The 18017-nt window shown below is 43.5% G+C and overlaps 3 protein-coding genes across 8 annotated transcripts in view; 1 reads left to right on the forward strand and 2 right to left on the reverse strand.

The window, feature by feature from the left end:
- LOC117431067 (BAI1-associated protein 3-like) overlaps positions 1-6897 on the forward strand; it is a 32776-nt gene extending 25879 nt beyond the window's left edge. For all 4 annotated transcript variants that reach the window (XM_034051672.3, XM_034051673.3, XM_058995758.1 and 1 more), the window contains 15 exons: positions 117-168; positions 498-649; positions 1062-1185; positions 1438-1581; positions 1737-1832; positions 2230-2445; positions 2744-2812; positions 2997-3076; positions 3672-3780; positions 4197-4268; positions 4394-4477; positions 4627-4747; positions 4883-5006; positions 5591-5796; positions 6229-6897. In XM_034051672.3, coding sequence (XP_033907563.3) covers positions 117-168; positions 498-649; positions 1062-1185; positions 1438-1581; positions 1737-1832; positions 2230-2445; positions 2744-2812; positions 2997-3076; positions 3672-3780; positions 4197-4268; positions 4394-4477; positions 4627-4747; positions 4883-5006; positions 5591-5796; positions 6229-6335 — 1756 coding nt within the window. In that variant the 3' untranslated portion in view covers positions 6336-6897. The remainder of the gene's footprint in view (positions 1-116; positions 169-497; positions 650-1061; positions 1186-1437; positions 1582-1736; positions 1833-2229; positions 2446-2743; positions 2813-2996; positions 3077-3671; positions 3781-4196; positions 4269-4393; positions 4478-4626; positions 4748-4882; positions 5007-5590; positions 5797-6228) is intronic.
- A 937-nt stretch (positions 6898-7834) lies between these two features.
- On the reverse strand, positions 7835-11809 carry LOC117431068 (18S rRNA aminocarboxypropyltransferase-like). Of its 2 annotated transcripts, none has more exons than XM_058995760.1 (7): positions 11722-11809; positions 10926-11140; positions 10202-10412; positions 9471-9664; positions 8889-9056; positions 8426-8480; positions 7835-8325 (listed from the first exon to the last, which is right to left on the reverse strand). In XM_058995760.1, the coding sequence occupies exons 2-7, from the start codon at positions 11050-11052 to the stop codon at positions 8127-8129; spliced, it is 954 nt and encodes a 317-aa protein (XP_058851743.1). In that variant the 5' UTR covers positions 11053-11140; positions 11722-11809; the 3' UTR covers positions 7835-8126. The 2 variants fall into 2 exon arrangements, with proteins under 2 accessions (XP_058851743.1, XP_033907565.3); XM_034051674.3 differs by lacking the exon at positions 11722-11809 and adding an exon at positions 11428-11543.
- A 2374-nt stretch (positions 11810-14183) lies between these two features.
- On the reverse strand, positions 14184-17840 carry LOC117431465 (cyclic AMP-dependent transcription factor ATF-5-like). 2 transcript variants are annotated; one of them, XM_034052391.3, is made up of 3 exons: positions 17283-17840; positions 15835-16134; positions 14184-15498 (listed from the first exon to the last, which is right to left on the reverse strand). In XM_034052391.3, exons 2-3 carry the CDS (start codon positions 16055-16057, stop codon positions 14726-14728), a joined length of 996 nt encoding a protein of 331 aa, XP_033908282.3. In that variant the 5' UTR covers positions 16058-16134; positions 17283-17840; the 3' UTR covers positions 14184-14725. The 2 variants fall into 2 exon arrangements, with proteins under 2 accessions (XP_033908282.3, XP_033908284.3); XM_034052393.3 differs by lacking the exon at positions 17283-17840 and having other exon boundaries at positions 15835-17275.
- Positions 17841-18017: the final 177 nt, after the last annotated feature.

The raw sequence follows: 18017 nt of genomic DNA on the forward strand, positions 1-18017 counted from the left end.
CGACTCCCAGGGATAAGAATCCTGGGCTAGTGCCTGCTTATCTTTGATTGAACTCACTTCGCTGTGGCTCACACAGGAGAAGGCATTGACAGACTGTGTTTATCTCCCCCTTGCAGCACTGTGAAGGTAGATTACTACAGTATCACTTATCGGCAGCTGGAGAAACTGGTAAGAGTTTGATATTGAGCAAAGTAGGAGAAAGCCTTTCCCATTACAACACACCATAATCCCTGTGGCTTTCTTTTTAATTATTATTATTATTATTATTGGAATTTAGACAAGAATGGATACAGTGGATAGAAACACTGCTTCTTTAAAGTGCAGCTGCATTCTATTGGTTAAGGGATTGCTACTTGGCACATAGTGCCACCTGGTGGCAGTATTGTAATAGCGCAACTGGTTTTAAAATAGTAATTTTCTGATATGTATATATTATAGGTTAATGAAGCACTGCCTGTGTGTGGTGATAGTGATCTTGCCCACTGTTTATGCTTCAGGTTGCTGATGATGTCAGCGCTGCCATGGAGAGGGTTTGTGGAACTCTGGATCAGGAAGGAACCAAGATGACACAGAGTATGGGGGAGACCTTGTTTGAGCTCTACATTACTCTGAAAGCTTTGAAACAGTATCGAGAATTCCTACCTCTAAAGTGAGTGCACAAATATGACTGGAATCACATTGGAACTTTTTTATGTAAATAATGATAATGATGATATTACGACTACTACTACTACTACTACTACTAATAATAATAATAATAATAATAATAATAATGGAGAAATTAATCGTTAGAGTTGAGCTGGTGAATTTGTATAGAATAGTCAAGCTGCCTTGTTTTATAAGATTCATCCTATTTATCCTACAGGTGAGTTCTAAAGGGTTAAATAAATGAAGTTCAGATCTGAACAGCAGTACCAGGTGTTCTGCCCAAGTTAAATCAGCCCCAATTCTGAATGTTGATCATAACCCAGATGCTGTAGGGAAACTTGTGAGAGCAAGCAGAAGCGTACAAGGTAAACTAGCCAGAACTGTAGTAGATTCCTTCATGTTTTCTCATCCAGGGACGCCAAAGCACTGGCTCTGTGTGGGTTCCACGAGTGGTTCAAAACCTCCATTCACAAGTGGCTGCAGATCGTGCACAACAAGTCCTGCGACAGAATCAGGAAGGCGGTGGAGGTGGACAAGGTGGGTGGGATCTTTCAGCCCAGACTGGGGGGTCTCCCTAAGCTCCAGACCAGGGAGGCAGACAAGGGGCTCTGTATCCCAGACCTAATCTAATCAGACTCACTGCACTGATTACTCCCATCAACCACGCCTGGAAACAGCAGAGCCTTCAGCTTCCCTGGTGTGGAGTCTGGAGAGAGCCCAGAAAATGGTTGAACCACACGGGATATCTTTGTGTTATGACATTCTCACATTGTGTGTGTTTTGGATCAGCTGGAGCACGTGGACGCCCTGTCGAAGCACAGCAGCTCTGCCGTGGACGTGACCACCTGCTTCAATCAGGTCAAGGAGTTCTGGGTGCAGCTAGCCTGGCCTGACTCTGCAGGGGCCTTTATTTTTGTAGCACGGCTTACAGATGTGAGTAAAAGTGCACCATCAGCATCCTTGCATGATTGATTTAGTTTGTATTAATTACATTTTATTTCAGTTTATTCACCCTTTTTTTAATGCAACCTAAGAGAATGCTTATAAACATCCCAAGTTCATCTTTTGTTCCCCTCCCTCCATTGCAGGACGTGTGCAGCGCGGCGGTTTGTTATTCTGAACTGATCAAACGCAAAATTGAGAAAAGTCAGCATGGTCAAGAGAACAAACACCTAACAAACCAGGTAACCTGCCGGTCATGTTCACTCAGCTATGGACTAGGCACGGAATCCACTGTACCTGCATGTGCAATGCAATACGACGACAGCACTGTGCTCACCACATTGCTTAAAGCAGGGTGATTATCCCTGTTTCCTGCTCTTAGTAGCATCTTCATGTTCTGTTTGACCAAACCAGCGCCTGCTTATTTATGTATAAGAGACACTCTCTTGCATGTGTGCCTCTAATGCATCATCGGCGACTCTTCACTAGAACATTTGTTAAACTAGATCTAGCTACTAGAATTACTAAACTCTGATTTCCGAAGGTCTTATATCTGACAGGAATCTGAATCTCACCGTCTCACCACGTGTTCCCAGTTTCCTCAGTTCTCATTCCTTGGTCTCTCTCTGCTCCTCTCAGCTCTGCATTGCTCTGAACAACATCGAGCATGTGCGCAAGTTCCTCGGGAATCTGCCCCGGGATTTGAACTGGAAGTCCCTGGAAGTTGCCATGCAGGAGTCCTGTGGGCCAGGGGGGAAGGAGCAGGTTCAGAAAGCCCTGAACGCTCAGCTGCTCAACGTTGACCTGGACCTGCAGCGTGAGGTGAAGCGCATGATAGCACACCTGACAGACAAGGTAACCCCGGACATCTCCAACACAGGACTCTACTGCAGTGTCAAGGGGACCCAAACCCACTTCAGAAAGCATGCCAGCACAGTGCTAAGCAACTGGCTGCTGGTGCTGTTATCCCTCAGCCATGTTTGATGTTAAATCTCATCATGAGTACCTGATGCAATACTCACTGATGCTTACCACTGTGATTAGTGTTAGTGAGTGTGGTGGGGGTCTGGAATGCATTGCTAAGCTACGTTGGTTCTTCTACCTGCGGGATGTGACCATGACAGACTGCTCTCTTGTTTTACGTTGCTTGCAGATGGTTTACGATTTAAAGAAATACATCCAGCACATCAGCCTGTCGCCAGACTCCATACACAACGATGATGTAAGTGATTTTTCTTGCCTTTTAAAATTTAGACAGATTCTGATTACAATATTCTGTATGTAATGAGATCAAACTATATGTGAATGTAAATGTAAAAACGCATTGCACAAATTAATCACAAATTAGTACTTTGGGAGGGGGGTGGGTGCTGTTAAATACACAACAGGCTGTCTTTTCCTTGCAGGCTGTGTCTCCGTTAATGAAGTACCTGGATGATACCTTAGTAATACTGAGCGAGTCCTTGGTTAAAGCGAATCTCGACAGGTACGTGTGCATTTTCCTTTGTTACATCACAGAGAAGGGGGACAGTGTTGTTAATTAAGAGAAACAGTCCGGCTGCACTCCTGAGACTGCAGTGCAGCTGCATTTGTTATTCATTCTAACTGCAGTTTACAAGAACAGAGTTGGAATTGCAGTCAGATGTCAGTTTATTATTTGTTTCATATGGTACACACCCACACAGTGGGCAGCATGCCTGGGCAACAGAAGGGAACTGTGAATCATTCTTCAGAAAACATGTTCAGTTTGACACTAAAATAGAATGGCACGGTGGTCAATAGACCACGTCATCCACAAGTCTATACAATTCCTCTGTTGACCGTACACTGTGACTGCATCCCCCGAAGCTAGGGAGGCACGCCTCCTCCCCCTTTCAAACCCATTTCCATGATGCCAAAAAAGCACTCTCCCGTTGGTACCTACAGCAGGAGGAGGTTATGAATAGCATTGCAAAGCTCTGTTGTAGCTCAGAATTTGTTTAAGATGTCATTTTATATCAATAGCATTTTTAATTACTGCAATGGGGGAACAGCGCCTGTGACAATACAACCACATCTTCTCTTTTTTTTTTTTCTCCCAGGGTGTTGCAGGGGCTGTGGACCCTGCTGCTGAAGCTCATCCTGGATACTGTGGCTGAGAACAGAGGCGTGTCTGTCGAGTTCTACGGAAGGTTCTATTACACTGCAAAGGTCCGTAATACAACAACATGGCGCGCACATCTAGTTTTATGCAGGAAAAGAAACACAATCTGCACATGCAGAGGATCGATTTTGGCAGTCGTAACATACTGCTCAAGCACCACTTGCTTGCGAGGTATATACTGTGCAGTGCATCTTACCTGCAGTGTTCCCCTGATTGATTCCTGTTCTACATCAATAATCACGCTTTCATCACGACTGTACAAAACCACACAGGTGTTTAAACTGAAACTCCTAAGCCACCTCTATCCACTGTGTCTGTCATAAACGTAATCTTTAGCTCGCACTGCCTTCTGTATACAAAGAGCTTGATTAAACCAGCTCTCTGTGCTGTATACTGGGCAGTGCCTCTGTGAAGACACTTTGAATCCATGCAGAGATACAGCAGCTGAACCTTGTGTTTCCAGGTCCTGGTTGAGTTTTTCCATGCAGAAGGGGCTGGTCTTGCAGTGGAGGACCTGAGGAACGAGGATTATAAGGTCTGGTTTTTTTTATCATAAGTTGTTTTTGTGCACAGAGGTTTCGGTCTAGGTGTCCTAACATGCAAACAGATAGATTACTTACTGGGGTGATTTTATTTTCTGTTAAACGTTGTGTTTTTCAGGCACTAGAGGAAGAACTGAGGCTAAACAAGTGCTCCTCCAATGAGCTCATCGAGCAGTATTACCTGGAGAAGATAGGGCAACAGGTACTGGTGCAGTCACTCCAGATGTGAAGGGGACTGGTGCTGTTTATGCATCCTTTGTTGAAATGCATCCTTTTCTCATTGCAACTGTTTGTCTTGTACTCCAGCATCGAGAGAAATAAAACATAATCTTTCATACTCTTGCCTTCCAGAAAACTTTAAAACAAACTAAGTTTGGAAGAATAAGCGTTAAGTGTTACTATGAAGCCTCGGAACAGAAGCTCTACGTTGAAATCCTGCACGCAGCAGATCTCATTGCTTTAGACACCAACGGTAGGTCTCCACGGAGGTCCTCACCATACTTCACCCAGCTCATCCTGAATCAGTAGATCCTCTCCATACTTCACACAGCGCATCCTGAATCAGTCCTCCACACTAATGGCCATGCTCTCCGCCGGCTCTCTCTAGGTTTAAGCGACCCTTTCGTTATCATCGAGCTGTGTCCTCAACACTGGTTTCCCACGGCAAAGAGTCAGCGAACTCAAGTGAAAAACAAAACCCTCCACCCAGTCTTCGATGAGCTTTTCCAGTTGTAAGTGTTCGCTTCATTGTTGGGTCGGTAAAGACGGCAACTGGACCCAGTGCTGTTAACAGCTGTGTTCTATGCGTCGGACAACAGTGTGTAAACCGTCTGGGATCGGATAACCTCTGGCCAGCGTTTATCAATTTGAAAGAGCCTCCTGTTATTTTTTATATGTAACATAAGCTATATGTTCAGTTATAAAATCTTTTATATGATCTTTTACCAACATGCCTAATATTACTATCCTGAAGAAACCCCCCAGCCCAAGCAACAGTTATTATTAACATGTAATTTGAATATACATTAGACAGCACTATCTATATGTAGTCAAGACATTCGGCATCTCATTCCGTTTGGGGAATGTAAAGAGAAGTGCAGGCTGCCTGTCCAGCTTGTTACACAGCAGCAGCTCAGTGGTGCTCCCAGTGCAATCCTGTTGCTGGTTCCTCTGTGCTCCCAGTGCAATACTGTTGCTGGTTCCTCTGTGCTCCCAGTGCAATCCTGTTGCTGGTTCCTCTGTGCTCCCAGTGCAATCCTGTTGCTTGGTCCTCTGTGCTCCCAATGCAATCCTGTTGCTGGTTCCTCTCCCACAGCCAGGTAACTCCGGCGCAGTACAAGAAGAGGTTCGCCTGCATCGTCTTCACTGTGATGGATTACGACTGGCTCTCCACCAATGACTTTGCAGGGGAGGCCATCTGCCGGCTGAGCGACTTCTGTGGGCCGGACAAGCCCAGCGTGCCTGGGGGAGTGAAAAACGTCCAGCCTTTGATTCTGCACCTGGCGAGACCCAAACCCAGCGGTACTGCATCTTTCTCTGCTGTGCTTTCAGTACACTCTCTCCCTCTTAGTGGTCTTCTTGTGATTCTACAAGAGGGTCAGCTATACATACTGGACCCTATAGTTTTGACGGGGAAGAGCCCTGTCGACAAAGCTTCTATTTATTTAAATGTTTTTATTAATAAAATAGTTTGAAATTCGTGAAACTGTTCTAGACTTTTGTAAACAAAGCCAACAGTTTCATGATTATGAAACTTTTTTTTGTTGATTAAAAACAGGCTTTCTTTAAAGTATCTGCCGAGGTAATGCATTGTGAACAGGGGTCCATTCTCACCATCGTGTCCACTGTTAGAGAAGAGGTGTGTGTCAATGGATCGAATGTAGAAACCGGGCTGGAATTCCTGTAAAGTTCTGCTAACAGCATTGTGTTTCCTTTGTTCCTTCTCTCGCACAGAGAAACCCATTCTGAAGATGCTGGAAGCAAGGACCTCAGACAGAGAAGCCCAGGAGTTTGTGAAAAAGCTGAAAGAGATCGAGAAGTCTATGGGGGAAGGGGACTAGCCGAGCCGAGCTGTGTGGCATTCATGTGGTAACACAAGCAAAGTGAAGAGCACAATACATTCCCTCTCATTCCCAGGTTTACCTGGTTTATCATCAGGGCGTCTGCCCTGCACCCCATCTGAACTTCCATCTGCAAAGCACAGGGCTGAATTATCATCACGAACCGCCACAGAGAAACATAGGAACAGCACTCTGAAACTGGGAGGAACTGCGATGTGCTTTGTGCATGAAAGGCACAGTTCTGTGTAAATAACAGTTTATTTTAAAAAATACGTATTCCGTAACCTTAAAGAGGATTCGCTTCAGTTGATGTTTTATGTGCACAGGCATTTTGCTTTATCTGTTATGGTACGATGTTCTGATCGTCTCCCACCACTATATAATAAGAGTGAAACTTTGAAATGGTGTTCTGTATTGTGGTCTTATACAGCAGTACTAAGCGCTGTGCACATTGATGTTTGATATTTTGTCTTGATAAGTCAGGATTTGTATGTTTTTGTAATTGTTGACTCTGCAGGGTCGTTTTGTTTAAAATACCACTTTTGTGTGTCTTTGCCCAAGACTTTTATGAGTTGTGTTTTTTTTTTCTTCTTGTTATTAATTAAGCTGATGGTGATTAGTGTTGGAGACGCGATCGCTCACCTTAACACACACCCTACTGGCCCACACCAAACAGACCCAACAGGTGGTCTTACCACATGCTTGAGTGAACAGATTCGCTAATAATATTACTTTAGCATACTAAGAACTAGTGCAAAGAATGTACGGCCCGCAATAAAAACATCCTGCAGTCATTCAGGGATTGAAGCAAGACTCCCATTACATTTTTACAACTCAATTAGGCCTGTTGAATTAATCAGGCTTAGGTGCAGCGCCTAAGCTCACAGTAAAACCTGGAACAGCTCAGACTGCTATGCAAATAGTCTTTTAAATAATATTTCACCATGCAAAAAAAAAAAAAAAAAAAACTGCATCAAAACAATGAGTACCTAGTCTGGAACTGAGCGTGATGGACTTGCCTTTAGTTTAACCCTTTGCAGCCCAGTGTCCAATATATTTGACTTTTGGGGAGAATAGGCATTCAAATAGGTATGGAAAGACACCCTGGGCAGTAAAAGGTTAATGTCTGAACACCTCAGACTGTCCCTGTTAGAGGCTGCTTGTACTGGAGACATGATTACTGTGCGCAGTGAGAGAAGCAAGGGGTCGGGTCAGTCAGTTGTTTAACAGTGTCAAGAGCCTGCCCTCATCACAATGACAAGCACCGCTGCGTTTTCTTAATCAGCCGTGAAATAAAATGGGTCTGTACATGCCCACTTTCAATTGCGTTTTTCTTCTCCTCCATTAAATCCGTGCCAGGCAACAGGACTAAACTTTATGGATTTTACTGGGTAGATATTTCTGGACTGCGTCAGAGAGTGCGATCAACTTTTATTTTGTGAATGTATCAGGTTTTTTTGACTACGTACCTCGCTGATCACTGATGAGCGCTACACCTCTTTGTGATTCATAAATACATTTATTGAAGTTTAAAAAAATAAAAAGGCTAATTCCTGAAAATAAGTCCCTTTTCAGCATTTTTTTTTTGTTGGTATCAGTTCTTGTTTACAGCAGATTTTTTACAGTAACACTCTTTCCTAGCAGCCAAGGTTCTATCAAATTGTATCTTTCGTATACAAAAACATACCGATATAATCAGTGCTGGCTGATACAGATGTATTGCTGCAGCTGCAGGACGGCGCGCTCGTCATATATGCACCAGTCGATGCAAGTCACTTCCAGCTTCATGGTTCAGTTTCTTATCCTCTTCTTCGCTCCTTTCCAAATCACTGAGGCGCTGGCAGCGACCGAGGATTTATCCTCCTCTTCTTCCTCCTCCTCAGTCTCCTCTTCCTCTTCCTCTTTGTTCTCACCAACATTCTCTTCTTCGTCATCATCGCTTCCCCCTTCTTCCTCAGAATCATCCTCCTCTTCCTCTTCCTGTGCAGACCTAAGCACAATACAATACAACAGATCACACTCTATCTCAGTTTAAAGTTATGACAATGATATTTGATAATATCACTTGACAATGATAAATTCAAACTTACCATCGGGGTCTATTCAGGTTCGAACATTCTCTCCCAGAGTCCACATCAAATGGATCTAAAAGCAAAAACAAAATGATCACCTTTAGACTAGATCTTTAATTATGTATTAAATCATCAGTACCCAATTCAATCCACTTTTTGCTATTGTATGTTTTTATTAGGAAGAGGCTCACAAGCTATAATAGACGTGTTTCACTTGCACACAACTGTATTTTAATGCTGGCCCCTACATGATGAGTACAGCACCGAATCACAGGGATGAAAATAAGACTACTGCATTGCGGGTTTTACGAGCTTGATTAGCTCCGGTGTATAGGTAACAAGCTCAGGAGTGCCTTGTTAAACTCATAGCAAAACCAATAAACTGCTATGCAATGAGAGTCTCATTCCCCTCCCTGTAATCACATTGTTAAAACATTGTCCAAAGCTGATGAATGTAGAGAGGATGTATTTCTTTGTTTACCTATTTCTTCCTCCACGGGTTTGGCAGCCAGGAACTCCTTCTCCACTTTAAGCAGGTCCTCTTCGTTGAGACAGGCAGCATACTGCTCCAGAAGGCTCTTATTGAGGTCCAGGAACACTTTCCCCCACTTAAACTTCCTCAGAACAATTACTGCAAGGTCACGAAACCCTGCACTCAAAACAGCATGTGTCAGCAACATACGTGAAGGGCTTAAACCCACATATTACAGGTGGCAGTAGCATGGTTCTGCAAGACATAGTATAAGCCCAGTTTGTCAGAGCCCAGAACTTAACCAAGGAACGTCCATACCAAGTTTAGACAAGTACTATAACTACGAATAGATTTAGGGTTGGGGATCGGATATAGATTAATATTCATGAAGCTTTTTTAGACCATTTTTGCTTTCATTAACAGAAGTCTAGAAACATTTTCATCAATGCCATGCTTTATGTACTCCTTCCACACAGTCTTTATAATAATCATTTTAATAAAACCTGCATTTTGACCAAACGTTTGGTTTGATGGAAATGCAGGACGACTCGCAGGATAAGATCAGCTTGCTGTCCAAACCCTGCCACTTACCAACAATGCAGAACGTGGCAGCGAAGGCCTCCACGCAGGACAGCTTGCAGGGGCGCCCGTAGTTCACTGGGTTGGCCGCCACGAGGTAAGGCAGCAGTCTGGGGTGGCTTCCTCTCATCTTGCTGAACGGAGTCTCATCCAGCTTGGCCCAGGAACAGTCGATCACTGCCACGCCACTCTGGGCCACGATCTCTCTGGAATTCACAAATTAATGAGAATCAAGGAAGGTGTGCTGTGGAGCGCCCCATAAAACACTGGACTTGAGGGTCTGCTTACCGGAAGAAACGCTGCTGGAGTAGTTTGTATTTTGAGAGAGTGTGACAATACAATAAGTCACTAGGATATGTATCACAAATGTGTGAGGTTCCTGGTGAGCTCTGTGCGTGATGTGTAATTAAGACACAATGATTAGGGGCGGGACCATGTATTCATACCCACTATACGTCACATTTATTCATCTAGAATCTATAGGTGGAATACTGGTGCCCATGGGCGTGCATTTGGTCACAATATACAATTTTATTTAAAATTATATATATATATTTACATATACATATATTTATCTCGTTTCTGGATAGATCGCAAAGACAGTGTTTTTTTTCTAAATTAATTAAAGTTTTGTATGCATTATAAAACTGTGAGCACACATCTGTTAATCATGAAATCAGGCATGTGAAGGGGGTCCTGTGCCTGCTATTTCAGGTGAGCCGTGGTACGCCTGAGCCGCTCACCTGTCCGCAGGCGACACGTATTTGGTGCCCATAGGGCTGAGGATGAGTCCGTTAAACCTCTGGCTGAGTCTCAGGGTGCGGACCAGCCCCTTGCGCACCAGCTTCCTCCCAGTGCACCTGCGGGGATCGCAGTGCCCCAGCTCCCACATAGCCAGGGCACAGGGCAGCTTCACCGGCACCACCTCCCCCTCCCCGTCCCCCTGGAGACTCGCTGAGGAGAAAAACAAGGCAGGGTCCTGAGAAACTGGACAGCGACCGCACACTGCGGAAATATCAGTGTTCTGCTAAGCGGGACTAGCAATTTCTTATTAACTGATTGTTTGTGTGGTTATTGATATGATATGAAGGCAGGCTATTTGTTAACGAAAAGACCAATGCATATCTTACTTCTAGCGTAGCGAGTAAAATATATCCCTTTTTAAAAAAAATTATAAATAACGAGGGATGGGCTGCAGTGCCCTCTGGTGGTTATTAATAAAAAATAGCAGCTCTAATGTTAGACACTCAAAATGATAACAGCAGTACACAGGCATGGCAATAAGACTCCCACGGCATAGCAGTCTGATCCATTCCTGGTTTTACTACGAGTTTAAAAACACTGTGCTCGTATTAAAACCAGGAATGCGTTTAACTGCCATGCAATACTCGTCTTATTTCCATCGCTCAGTACAGATAACAGGATCAAGTCTAGTGAGCTTAACCAATGCCCCAAATAGGCACCAACCGTGCAGAGCGTCATGCACTTCTTCGGTGAACGTTTCCAGTGATTTCTCTTTGGGTCTGTGCCGGTGGCCTTTCCCTCTCACTGTGGCGCGGTCAGGCGTGTGCTGTTGCTGCTTTCTGCGTCCCATTTTGAGCTGCTTGTCGTTACAATGCGAGTTTCTTCAAAACCTGCAGCCTTCACAGCGTCGTGAATGACCAACTCCTACTGGAAAACACCTATGAGGGCCACAAGTGTTAATACCATAAGCGTGTAACGAACCAATTATTTGCTTGACAAGTTAGTCAAAAACTAACAAAATAAAACAAAACAGAGAGCCTATAGGACCATTGAGAAGGGTGAAATTAGTTTGATAAAGTAAACTACACCCACAGCTACATAAGTACCCGAGTCGCAACGCCCGTTTGGAAGGCTTTAGTTTTTCACTCAGCACTTGTATAATAACAGGTATACAAGAATAACTTACAATTAACAGAAAACAATTTCATTTTGTTTTGCAACTTACATTTCACCATGCACGTTCCAGAACAGGCGCAGCCATTTCGAAGTTTTAATGTCCGTTTACCATTCCCGCCCGCACTGTCTTAAACCTCTCGCATTAACACGATAGAAACACTGTTTTAACACGGTCCCGTTCGAAATGTAACAACTTTGCCAGTTCTGACATAATAATATCAAAAAGGCGAGGTATTTATATATATATATATATATATATATATATATATATATATATATATATATATATATATATATATATATGAGATTTTGTTAATCTAAAAAAATAATTCCGTTCGCTTACCTGGCTGGTATCTGTCACACTAATAGCTGTGAAACACAACATTTATTTTTTCCTTCGTCTATTTCCTGCATATCCAAGTCATGTGTTTCCAGTACTAGCACTTCCTGGGTTTTCATTTTCAGCTGGTTTTTTGTGTGTGTGTGTGTGTTTATTTTACCTTTTTAATTAAAAAAAAAATAGTTTTATAAATCACTTTTACACATGTGCGGTTTTATTAAGCAAAGACGTGTGTTGTACTGTTGTATACTGCTCATTGCTAGTTTGCAAAGTTAGTCCCCTGTATTATTTGACTATACAATATGGTATTAGCAATTCTGCAGTGTCCTCTTCCGTCTGTCTAGGGAGTTTGTTGCATATGCATTATAAGGTTTTTATTTCCAAGTTATGAGTGCACTGCATTGTTGCAAATGTTTTAATGCCATTTTTCTGTGCATTAAAAATATATATATATATATATTCACCACTGCATACCAGTACATATTCCGCAGACGTGTATCACTGTTAATATCATTCAGTGATTCATTATGTTGCAGTGCCAACAGCTTCGGCTGGAAAGCTGGGTCCCTGGATTGCTGGGATCTCCAGAAGGGGGGAAGGTGTTAGCTGGGTCCCTGGATCGCTGGGATCCCCAGAAGGGGGGAAGGTGTTAGCTGCGTCCCTGGATTGCTGGGATCTCCAGAAGGGGGGAAGGTGTTAGCTGGGTCCCTGGATTGCTGGAATCTCCAGAAGGGGGGGGAGGTGTTAGCTGGGTCCCTGGATCGCTGGGATCCCCAGAAGGGGGGAAGGTGTTAGCTGCGTCCCTGGATTGCTGGGATCCCCAGAAGGGGGGAAGGTGTTAGCTGGGTCCCTGGGTCCTCATTAATGTGTGTTTGTCTCATCTCCAGGTCCTCCTGTCCTGCGGCAGTGCCAATAAACTGGCCCAGGTGTCAGAGCCGAGCACCTGCATGTACTCTGTGATGTTTGAGACCCCGCTGGGCTGCCACCCGCACTCTCCTGGGTGAGAGAGAACGACACGGCTTGCAGCTTGTCAACGACTTCAGGTTTTTTTTTTTTTTTTTTTGTTTTTTTAAATGAACTGGACCATATGGTATTAATTTAGCACTGTGCCAGCATCTTGCTCATTTGTTTAGCAAACGTCAGGAAACTCTCAAAAGGATGTAAGCAGCATTATTTTTTTCTTTGAGTGGTTAGTATGTGACGGTGTGCTTGCTTGCATTGTATCCTGCGCTGAGGGAGACTCTGCAGGAAGAATGGAATGAGGCTGAACAGGCTGTCCATGATGAGCTCATCACAGAGCAGGTGAGACAGGGCGGGGTTCAGCAGCAGCGCACCTGGAAGAGACCAGCAATGCGAACCTGAGCAACACCAGAGGGGTCTGTCGGGAGTTTATTTAGACAGTGAGTGAATCCAGACAGAGGCTCAAATAAGTTTACCCCTTTCGTAGCGTCCTGGCAGCACTTCAGTTTTTCGGTCCCAGCCCTTCTGGATGCAGCACCTGAAACATGGCTATTGCATACCTGCGATTCTCTTGTTCAGAAGTGTTTTGAGATGCGTGACGGCTTAAATAATACAAAAAAAGTTTATTTTTCATGTGTAGTAAGCATTGGTCAAGACAACAGCCGGGCATCATTGACCACCACTGCCCCGCCTTCAGCGGTGACTGAAAGAGAAGGAGAAGCATCTCGGGGGGGGGGGGGGACGGGGGGACGAACGACACAGAACTGCACAGCGATGGGCTGAACTCACAAAGGGACCAAACTGATCACTAGCACAGCACCCCAGAGCGTATTCCATACCCATCTCATCCTGGGCGTCTCACAGATCCTTGTTTCCCTGCCTAAAGTGACCACATCATGGGCTAGAATCAGACTGGTGATCTTAAGGCAAGAGACGGCACATCCTACTGTCCCTACAGGGTTAGAATGAATCCTGTGATAAAACCCACACAACAACACCAAACATCAACAGTGAAGACGGCCCACAGAGGGAGTATTGCCCTTCTGTTTAAAACTGTAAATATCATTTCTTTTGGTCGCACTGGATCCTAAGTGGGTTTCACAAAATATAAAAACTCGTTCGTCATGTGGTGTGATGCACATGCCTGCCTGTATGGGAGAGGAAGGGGTGTGTGACTGGGTTATAATGATCACTTATTTTAACAAGTCTTAAGGGGCCACCTCTCTGAAGAAAGACATCTCAAGGTGCTGTGAAAAGACTTTCAAGAGGTTTATATTACCGTTGCGAGACAGACTCTGCCACATTACGAAAGATTTATCTTGTAAATTTTGTACAGCAGTGCGTTAATAAAATTGTGTCGGGAAATTGCTGCTTAATAATATCGTGCTGGTAAATAAAATTACAGGAATTGATCGCTGTGAGTTTCTTTGCTGTGTTGTCAGGTGTAGGCTGTAAGCATCAAATTCACAATCCCAACAAATATAACATTCAATTTATATGAAAGATTTTGTTTCAGAGGAGTTTTTATTGCCCATCCTCTTCCCAGATGTGCTTACATTTCTTAAACATCAAAGCAGTGTTCTTGATTTTTAGAGCTGTACATACCGTTATAGTGCCACTGCTGACACAGACAACCAGTCTTGTGTACCTACTGGAACCATATGAAATATTTTTAGTTCCCAGAGATATTTCATCTCAATTATACCATCCCCCCTGCTGCTTAGGCACTGGATACCTTTATCTATCAAAACCTTTTCAACTTATTGGCTGCACCTGCTCTGCACTATGAGAGATGAAAGATCGCATTCTAGAACATGTCTTTGTTAATTATACACATTTAAAGCTTGTGTTAGCATGCAATATCATAGGACTGTGTAGTGCCTACAATTACATTGTAGTATTCAATGAAACTAATAATTGAATGAACTGCTGCAATGACACCATTCTCCACGACAACAGACAGTCCTTTTTAAGCTTTGTGCTTAATGACAATGCAGCAATAGTTTCACTAATTAGTGTTTTTTTCAACCTAAGAAAAAGCCCTTCTTCACGCAGGCGCTTTCTGATGCCCAGTCTGGTTTGCAGGAGCAGGCGCCCCCACACTCTCCCGGCTAGTCCTTGTTTTCTGAATCTCCTCCAGCAACTCTTTCAGACACTGGATCTCGCTTTCTATGGAGTCCGTCCTCTCTCTCAGCTCCCGATTCCTGCTCTCCAGCTCACAACACTCACTTTCCATCAAGCCTCTCTCGGCTCTCTTCTTCTGCCTGTACCTCGTCGCTGCATTTTTATTCTGTTCCTTCTTCTTAAACTTTCTGCCCAGGGAAGAGCGGGCGGAAGCGACATTTTGAAGCTTCAACAAGCTCCCTCCCGTCTCAGTGGAGGGTTCTGTCCCAACAGGGGTAACTGTTACTGGTTCTGGTGTAAGAACACTTGAGTCTCTTATAGGCACCAGCAAACCGTGAATCAGAAATAAAGAACTGGACCGAATCTCCTTGATTTCCACTGTATCAGGCAGTTGGCTGCCTGTTAGTTCTGCAGTGTCATTGGGATAATTAGTCACAGGGGTGCTGCCTGCTATTCCTCCGGGCAAACGAGGGGATAGAGGCGGGGTGTAGGGAGCCACCTGATCGGTCGTGGAGGACAAGCCCAGACATGCCGCCTCGGCTTCTGTTTCAAGGAGGCCCCGGGGAGCAGGGAGGAGTTTCGAGGTTCTCTCCACCGCACGCAACAGAGCCGGAGAGATCACTGGAGTGTCCTCTATGAGGGTGTCCAGGAGGTGAATGTCCATATCTTCTCCCATCCAGTCCATTTCAGATATACCTGCAATAAAATATTATTGCCATCATCATCATCACTGTATAAAATCCGTACTCCGGGTTTGTTCACCAAAATATTTCTAACTTTCTTTTGTGCAACATCATGATTAAAAATTAACATTTCAGTGCCTTGCTCCTTTGTCAGGATTTACAAATGTTTTAGGGGGACAAAAAAAAATAAAAAAACATTTAAATATCAGAAAATATCACAATCATTTGGAAGAACTTTTTACATTTTTTTTTTTTCATTTTATTTCATGCAGTGAGCACAACTACTGCTACTGTACATGTCTCCCTGTCTCCAGGGGTCCCCAGCAGGTCTGAATCTCATGTGACTTACAGGTGTTGTGGGGGTGGAGCAGGCTGTGCTCTGGCAGAGCGAAGCCCCCTCCATCCTCCTCCTCCTCCTCTTCCTTCAGCACAGACAGTAGGGAGAGGGGCCCGGCCCCTGCCACCCCCTGGCCCAGGAGTTCTGGCTCAGCGGTCAGTGAAACAAGTTCTGGATACAGGCTCTCCATCCTCAATGCATCAGCCCGGTCCATCCCTGCTGCAGGCGTGGTCATGCAAAAACACAAGAGCTCTGCTTCTCTGATCCTTCAGGCTGTGTATTACAGAACATACAGCAAATCCATCTTGAAGCCTGGAAGAAACAAAACAAACAAACAAAAAAAACACACACTTACGACTTTTTGTTAACTAGAATTCCATGTGTAGGGCATCGTGGCTAACGTCTGCAATTCAGGAGGGCGGTACATGTTTTAACAGAACTAAATCAAAGTCAGAAGTAGCATGGCTCAGCATCCCTGTGGGAGTGTTTTTTCCCACCTGAAACTCATGAGTAGATGAAGAGCAGCCGTTAAGGAATATCGTTGCCACACTGGGGAATGTGCACTTGCTGCTATCCTGCCTAGACACACAGCAGCCCAGCGCACCAGGGCATCTCTGGTATCGTTCACTTTCCTTTGTGGTAGTAGTCAGGTGTTACAACTTAATTCATAACAAAGAGGGTCTTTCAGAAATAAAAAGCTAGCAATTCAATTTTTCCACATTGTTCTGAGGACTGTTGGCAGTCTGATAATCGGGGAGAAGGGATCCGTGTCATCTCAATTATTATTATTATTATTATTATTATTATTATTATTAATGACCTATCGAAAAAAAAAAATAATAATAAATAAAATAAAAAAAACACACTACCAGACACTAAGTAAGAAGATCTGCCATGAAGGACAGCATGTTGAAGACTCAACAAGACTAGACTAGTTTAATACGAAGATGACATTATATTTGGGTTAAGGGATCATTTAAAATCCCGAATCCTGTACGTAGCAGTTGAAAAGGCAGGTCTGATTTTAAAATGCCTGCTTGCACTGCAGATTGCCATGTGAAAGTGCCGAGCCTGCGTTACAGTGTGCTGTGCAATGCCTCCGACAGAGAACAGCTATTAGTATCACACCCAGGAGACACAAAGAGCTCACAGCACAAGAAACAGAACACTAAACCACGAGAACCACATTGAGTCTCACATTTTTAATACTGCATTATAAAGGTCAATCAAAAACAGGCAAAAAGAATACAAAATAAACTCACCTTGACTTTGATGTGATCCTTTACCATAACTAAATAGTATCTTAAGGAGATATATGGTTATATATATAGAATGTATTTTTTTTTCCTCTACATATTTGTACACGTGAACTCACCCAGAACCACATGCATATGTATAGAAATGTATTCCTACATCATGGTTACAATGATTCATTTAGATTAATGATTGAGAATACTTACTCCATATTTGCTCTCTGCTCTGGACTGCTGTAGCAGCAATCGCTGGTGTGTCTAATTAAAAGAGTCCATGGCACTTCCCACCAACGAAGCCTGGCCCAAGGACACTGAATGGATCAAATGTCTCTGTTCCCTGCCTTAAATACACACACACACACTGTATAAGATTGGCATCACCACCGACCAATCAGAGCAGCAGACCTCAGTCACAGCCACTCAGAACTTTGGCTTTTAACTACACTGCAGTTGCATGCGAAACAGTGTGTTCCAAGCAATGAATCAGACTTCCAGTCTCATTTCCAAACAAGTGGGAAGACTCAGGCACACACACAATGCTGTATGATGCAATGTTTTGAAATATAAAGAGACCGTCGCGTAAAAGGACTTTTAAATACTTTATTTACTAGCAAAAACAAAACCAATAAAAGCTCTTGAATATCGATTTCTGATTTGAGTATTTTAACAATATCATCCTAAACATGTGTTGTGTTGGATGTGTACAGGTTTTATTTTAAGGATATTCAACAGTAATAGAAAAAAAACTAGTAATATGACCTTGCTATATCTTGGGAGGACTGTTTTAAAGAATGTCTTAAGGAATCTTGGGAGGACTGTTTTAAAGAATGTCTTAAGGACTGTTTTTTTTTTTTTTTTAAATCCCATTATGATTACTTAAATGAAGTTTGCAATTCACCAACTGTTTGAGAGAAGGTTATAGGTTTAATCTCAGTTTTCAAA

The sequence above is a fragment of the Acipenser ruthenus genome, chromosome 22, assembly GCF_902713425.1.
Source record: "Acipenser ruthenus chromosome 22, fAciRut3.2 maternal haplotype, whole genome shotgun sequence".
In the NCBI taxonomy this organism is placed as follows: Eukaryota; Metazoa; Chordata; class Actinopteri; order Acipenseriformes; family Acipenseridae; genus Acipenser; species Acipenser ruthenus.

Excerpts from the sequence above, each read along its gene's own strand:
- LOC117431465 (XM_034052391.3), bottom strand. The coding sequence starts at position 16,057 with ATGACCACGCCTGCAGCAGGGATGGACCGGGCTGATGCATTGAGGATG. Across the intron at positions 15,499-15,834 it reads GCTCCACCCCCACAACACCT|GTATATCTGAAATGGACTGG; the intron begins GTAAGTCACATG and ends ATTTTATTGCAG.
- LOC117431068 (XM_058995760.1), bottom strand. The coding sequence starts at position 11,052 with ATGGGACGCAGAAAGCAGCAACAGCACACGCCTGACCGCGCCACAGTG. Across the intron at positions 10,413-10,925 it reads AGTGCATGACGCTCTGCACG|CGAGTCTCCAGGGGGACGGG; the intron begins GTTGGTGCCTAT and ends TTTTCTCCTCAG. Across the intron at positions 9,665-10,201 it reads TACGTGTCGCCTGCGGACAG|AGAGATCGTGGCCCAGAGTG; the intron begins GTGAGCGGCTCA and ends TGTGAATTCCAG.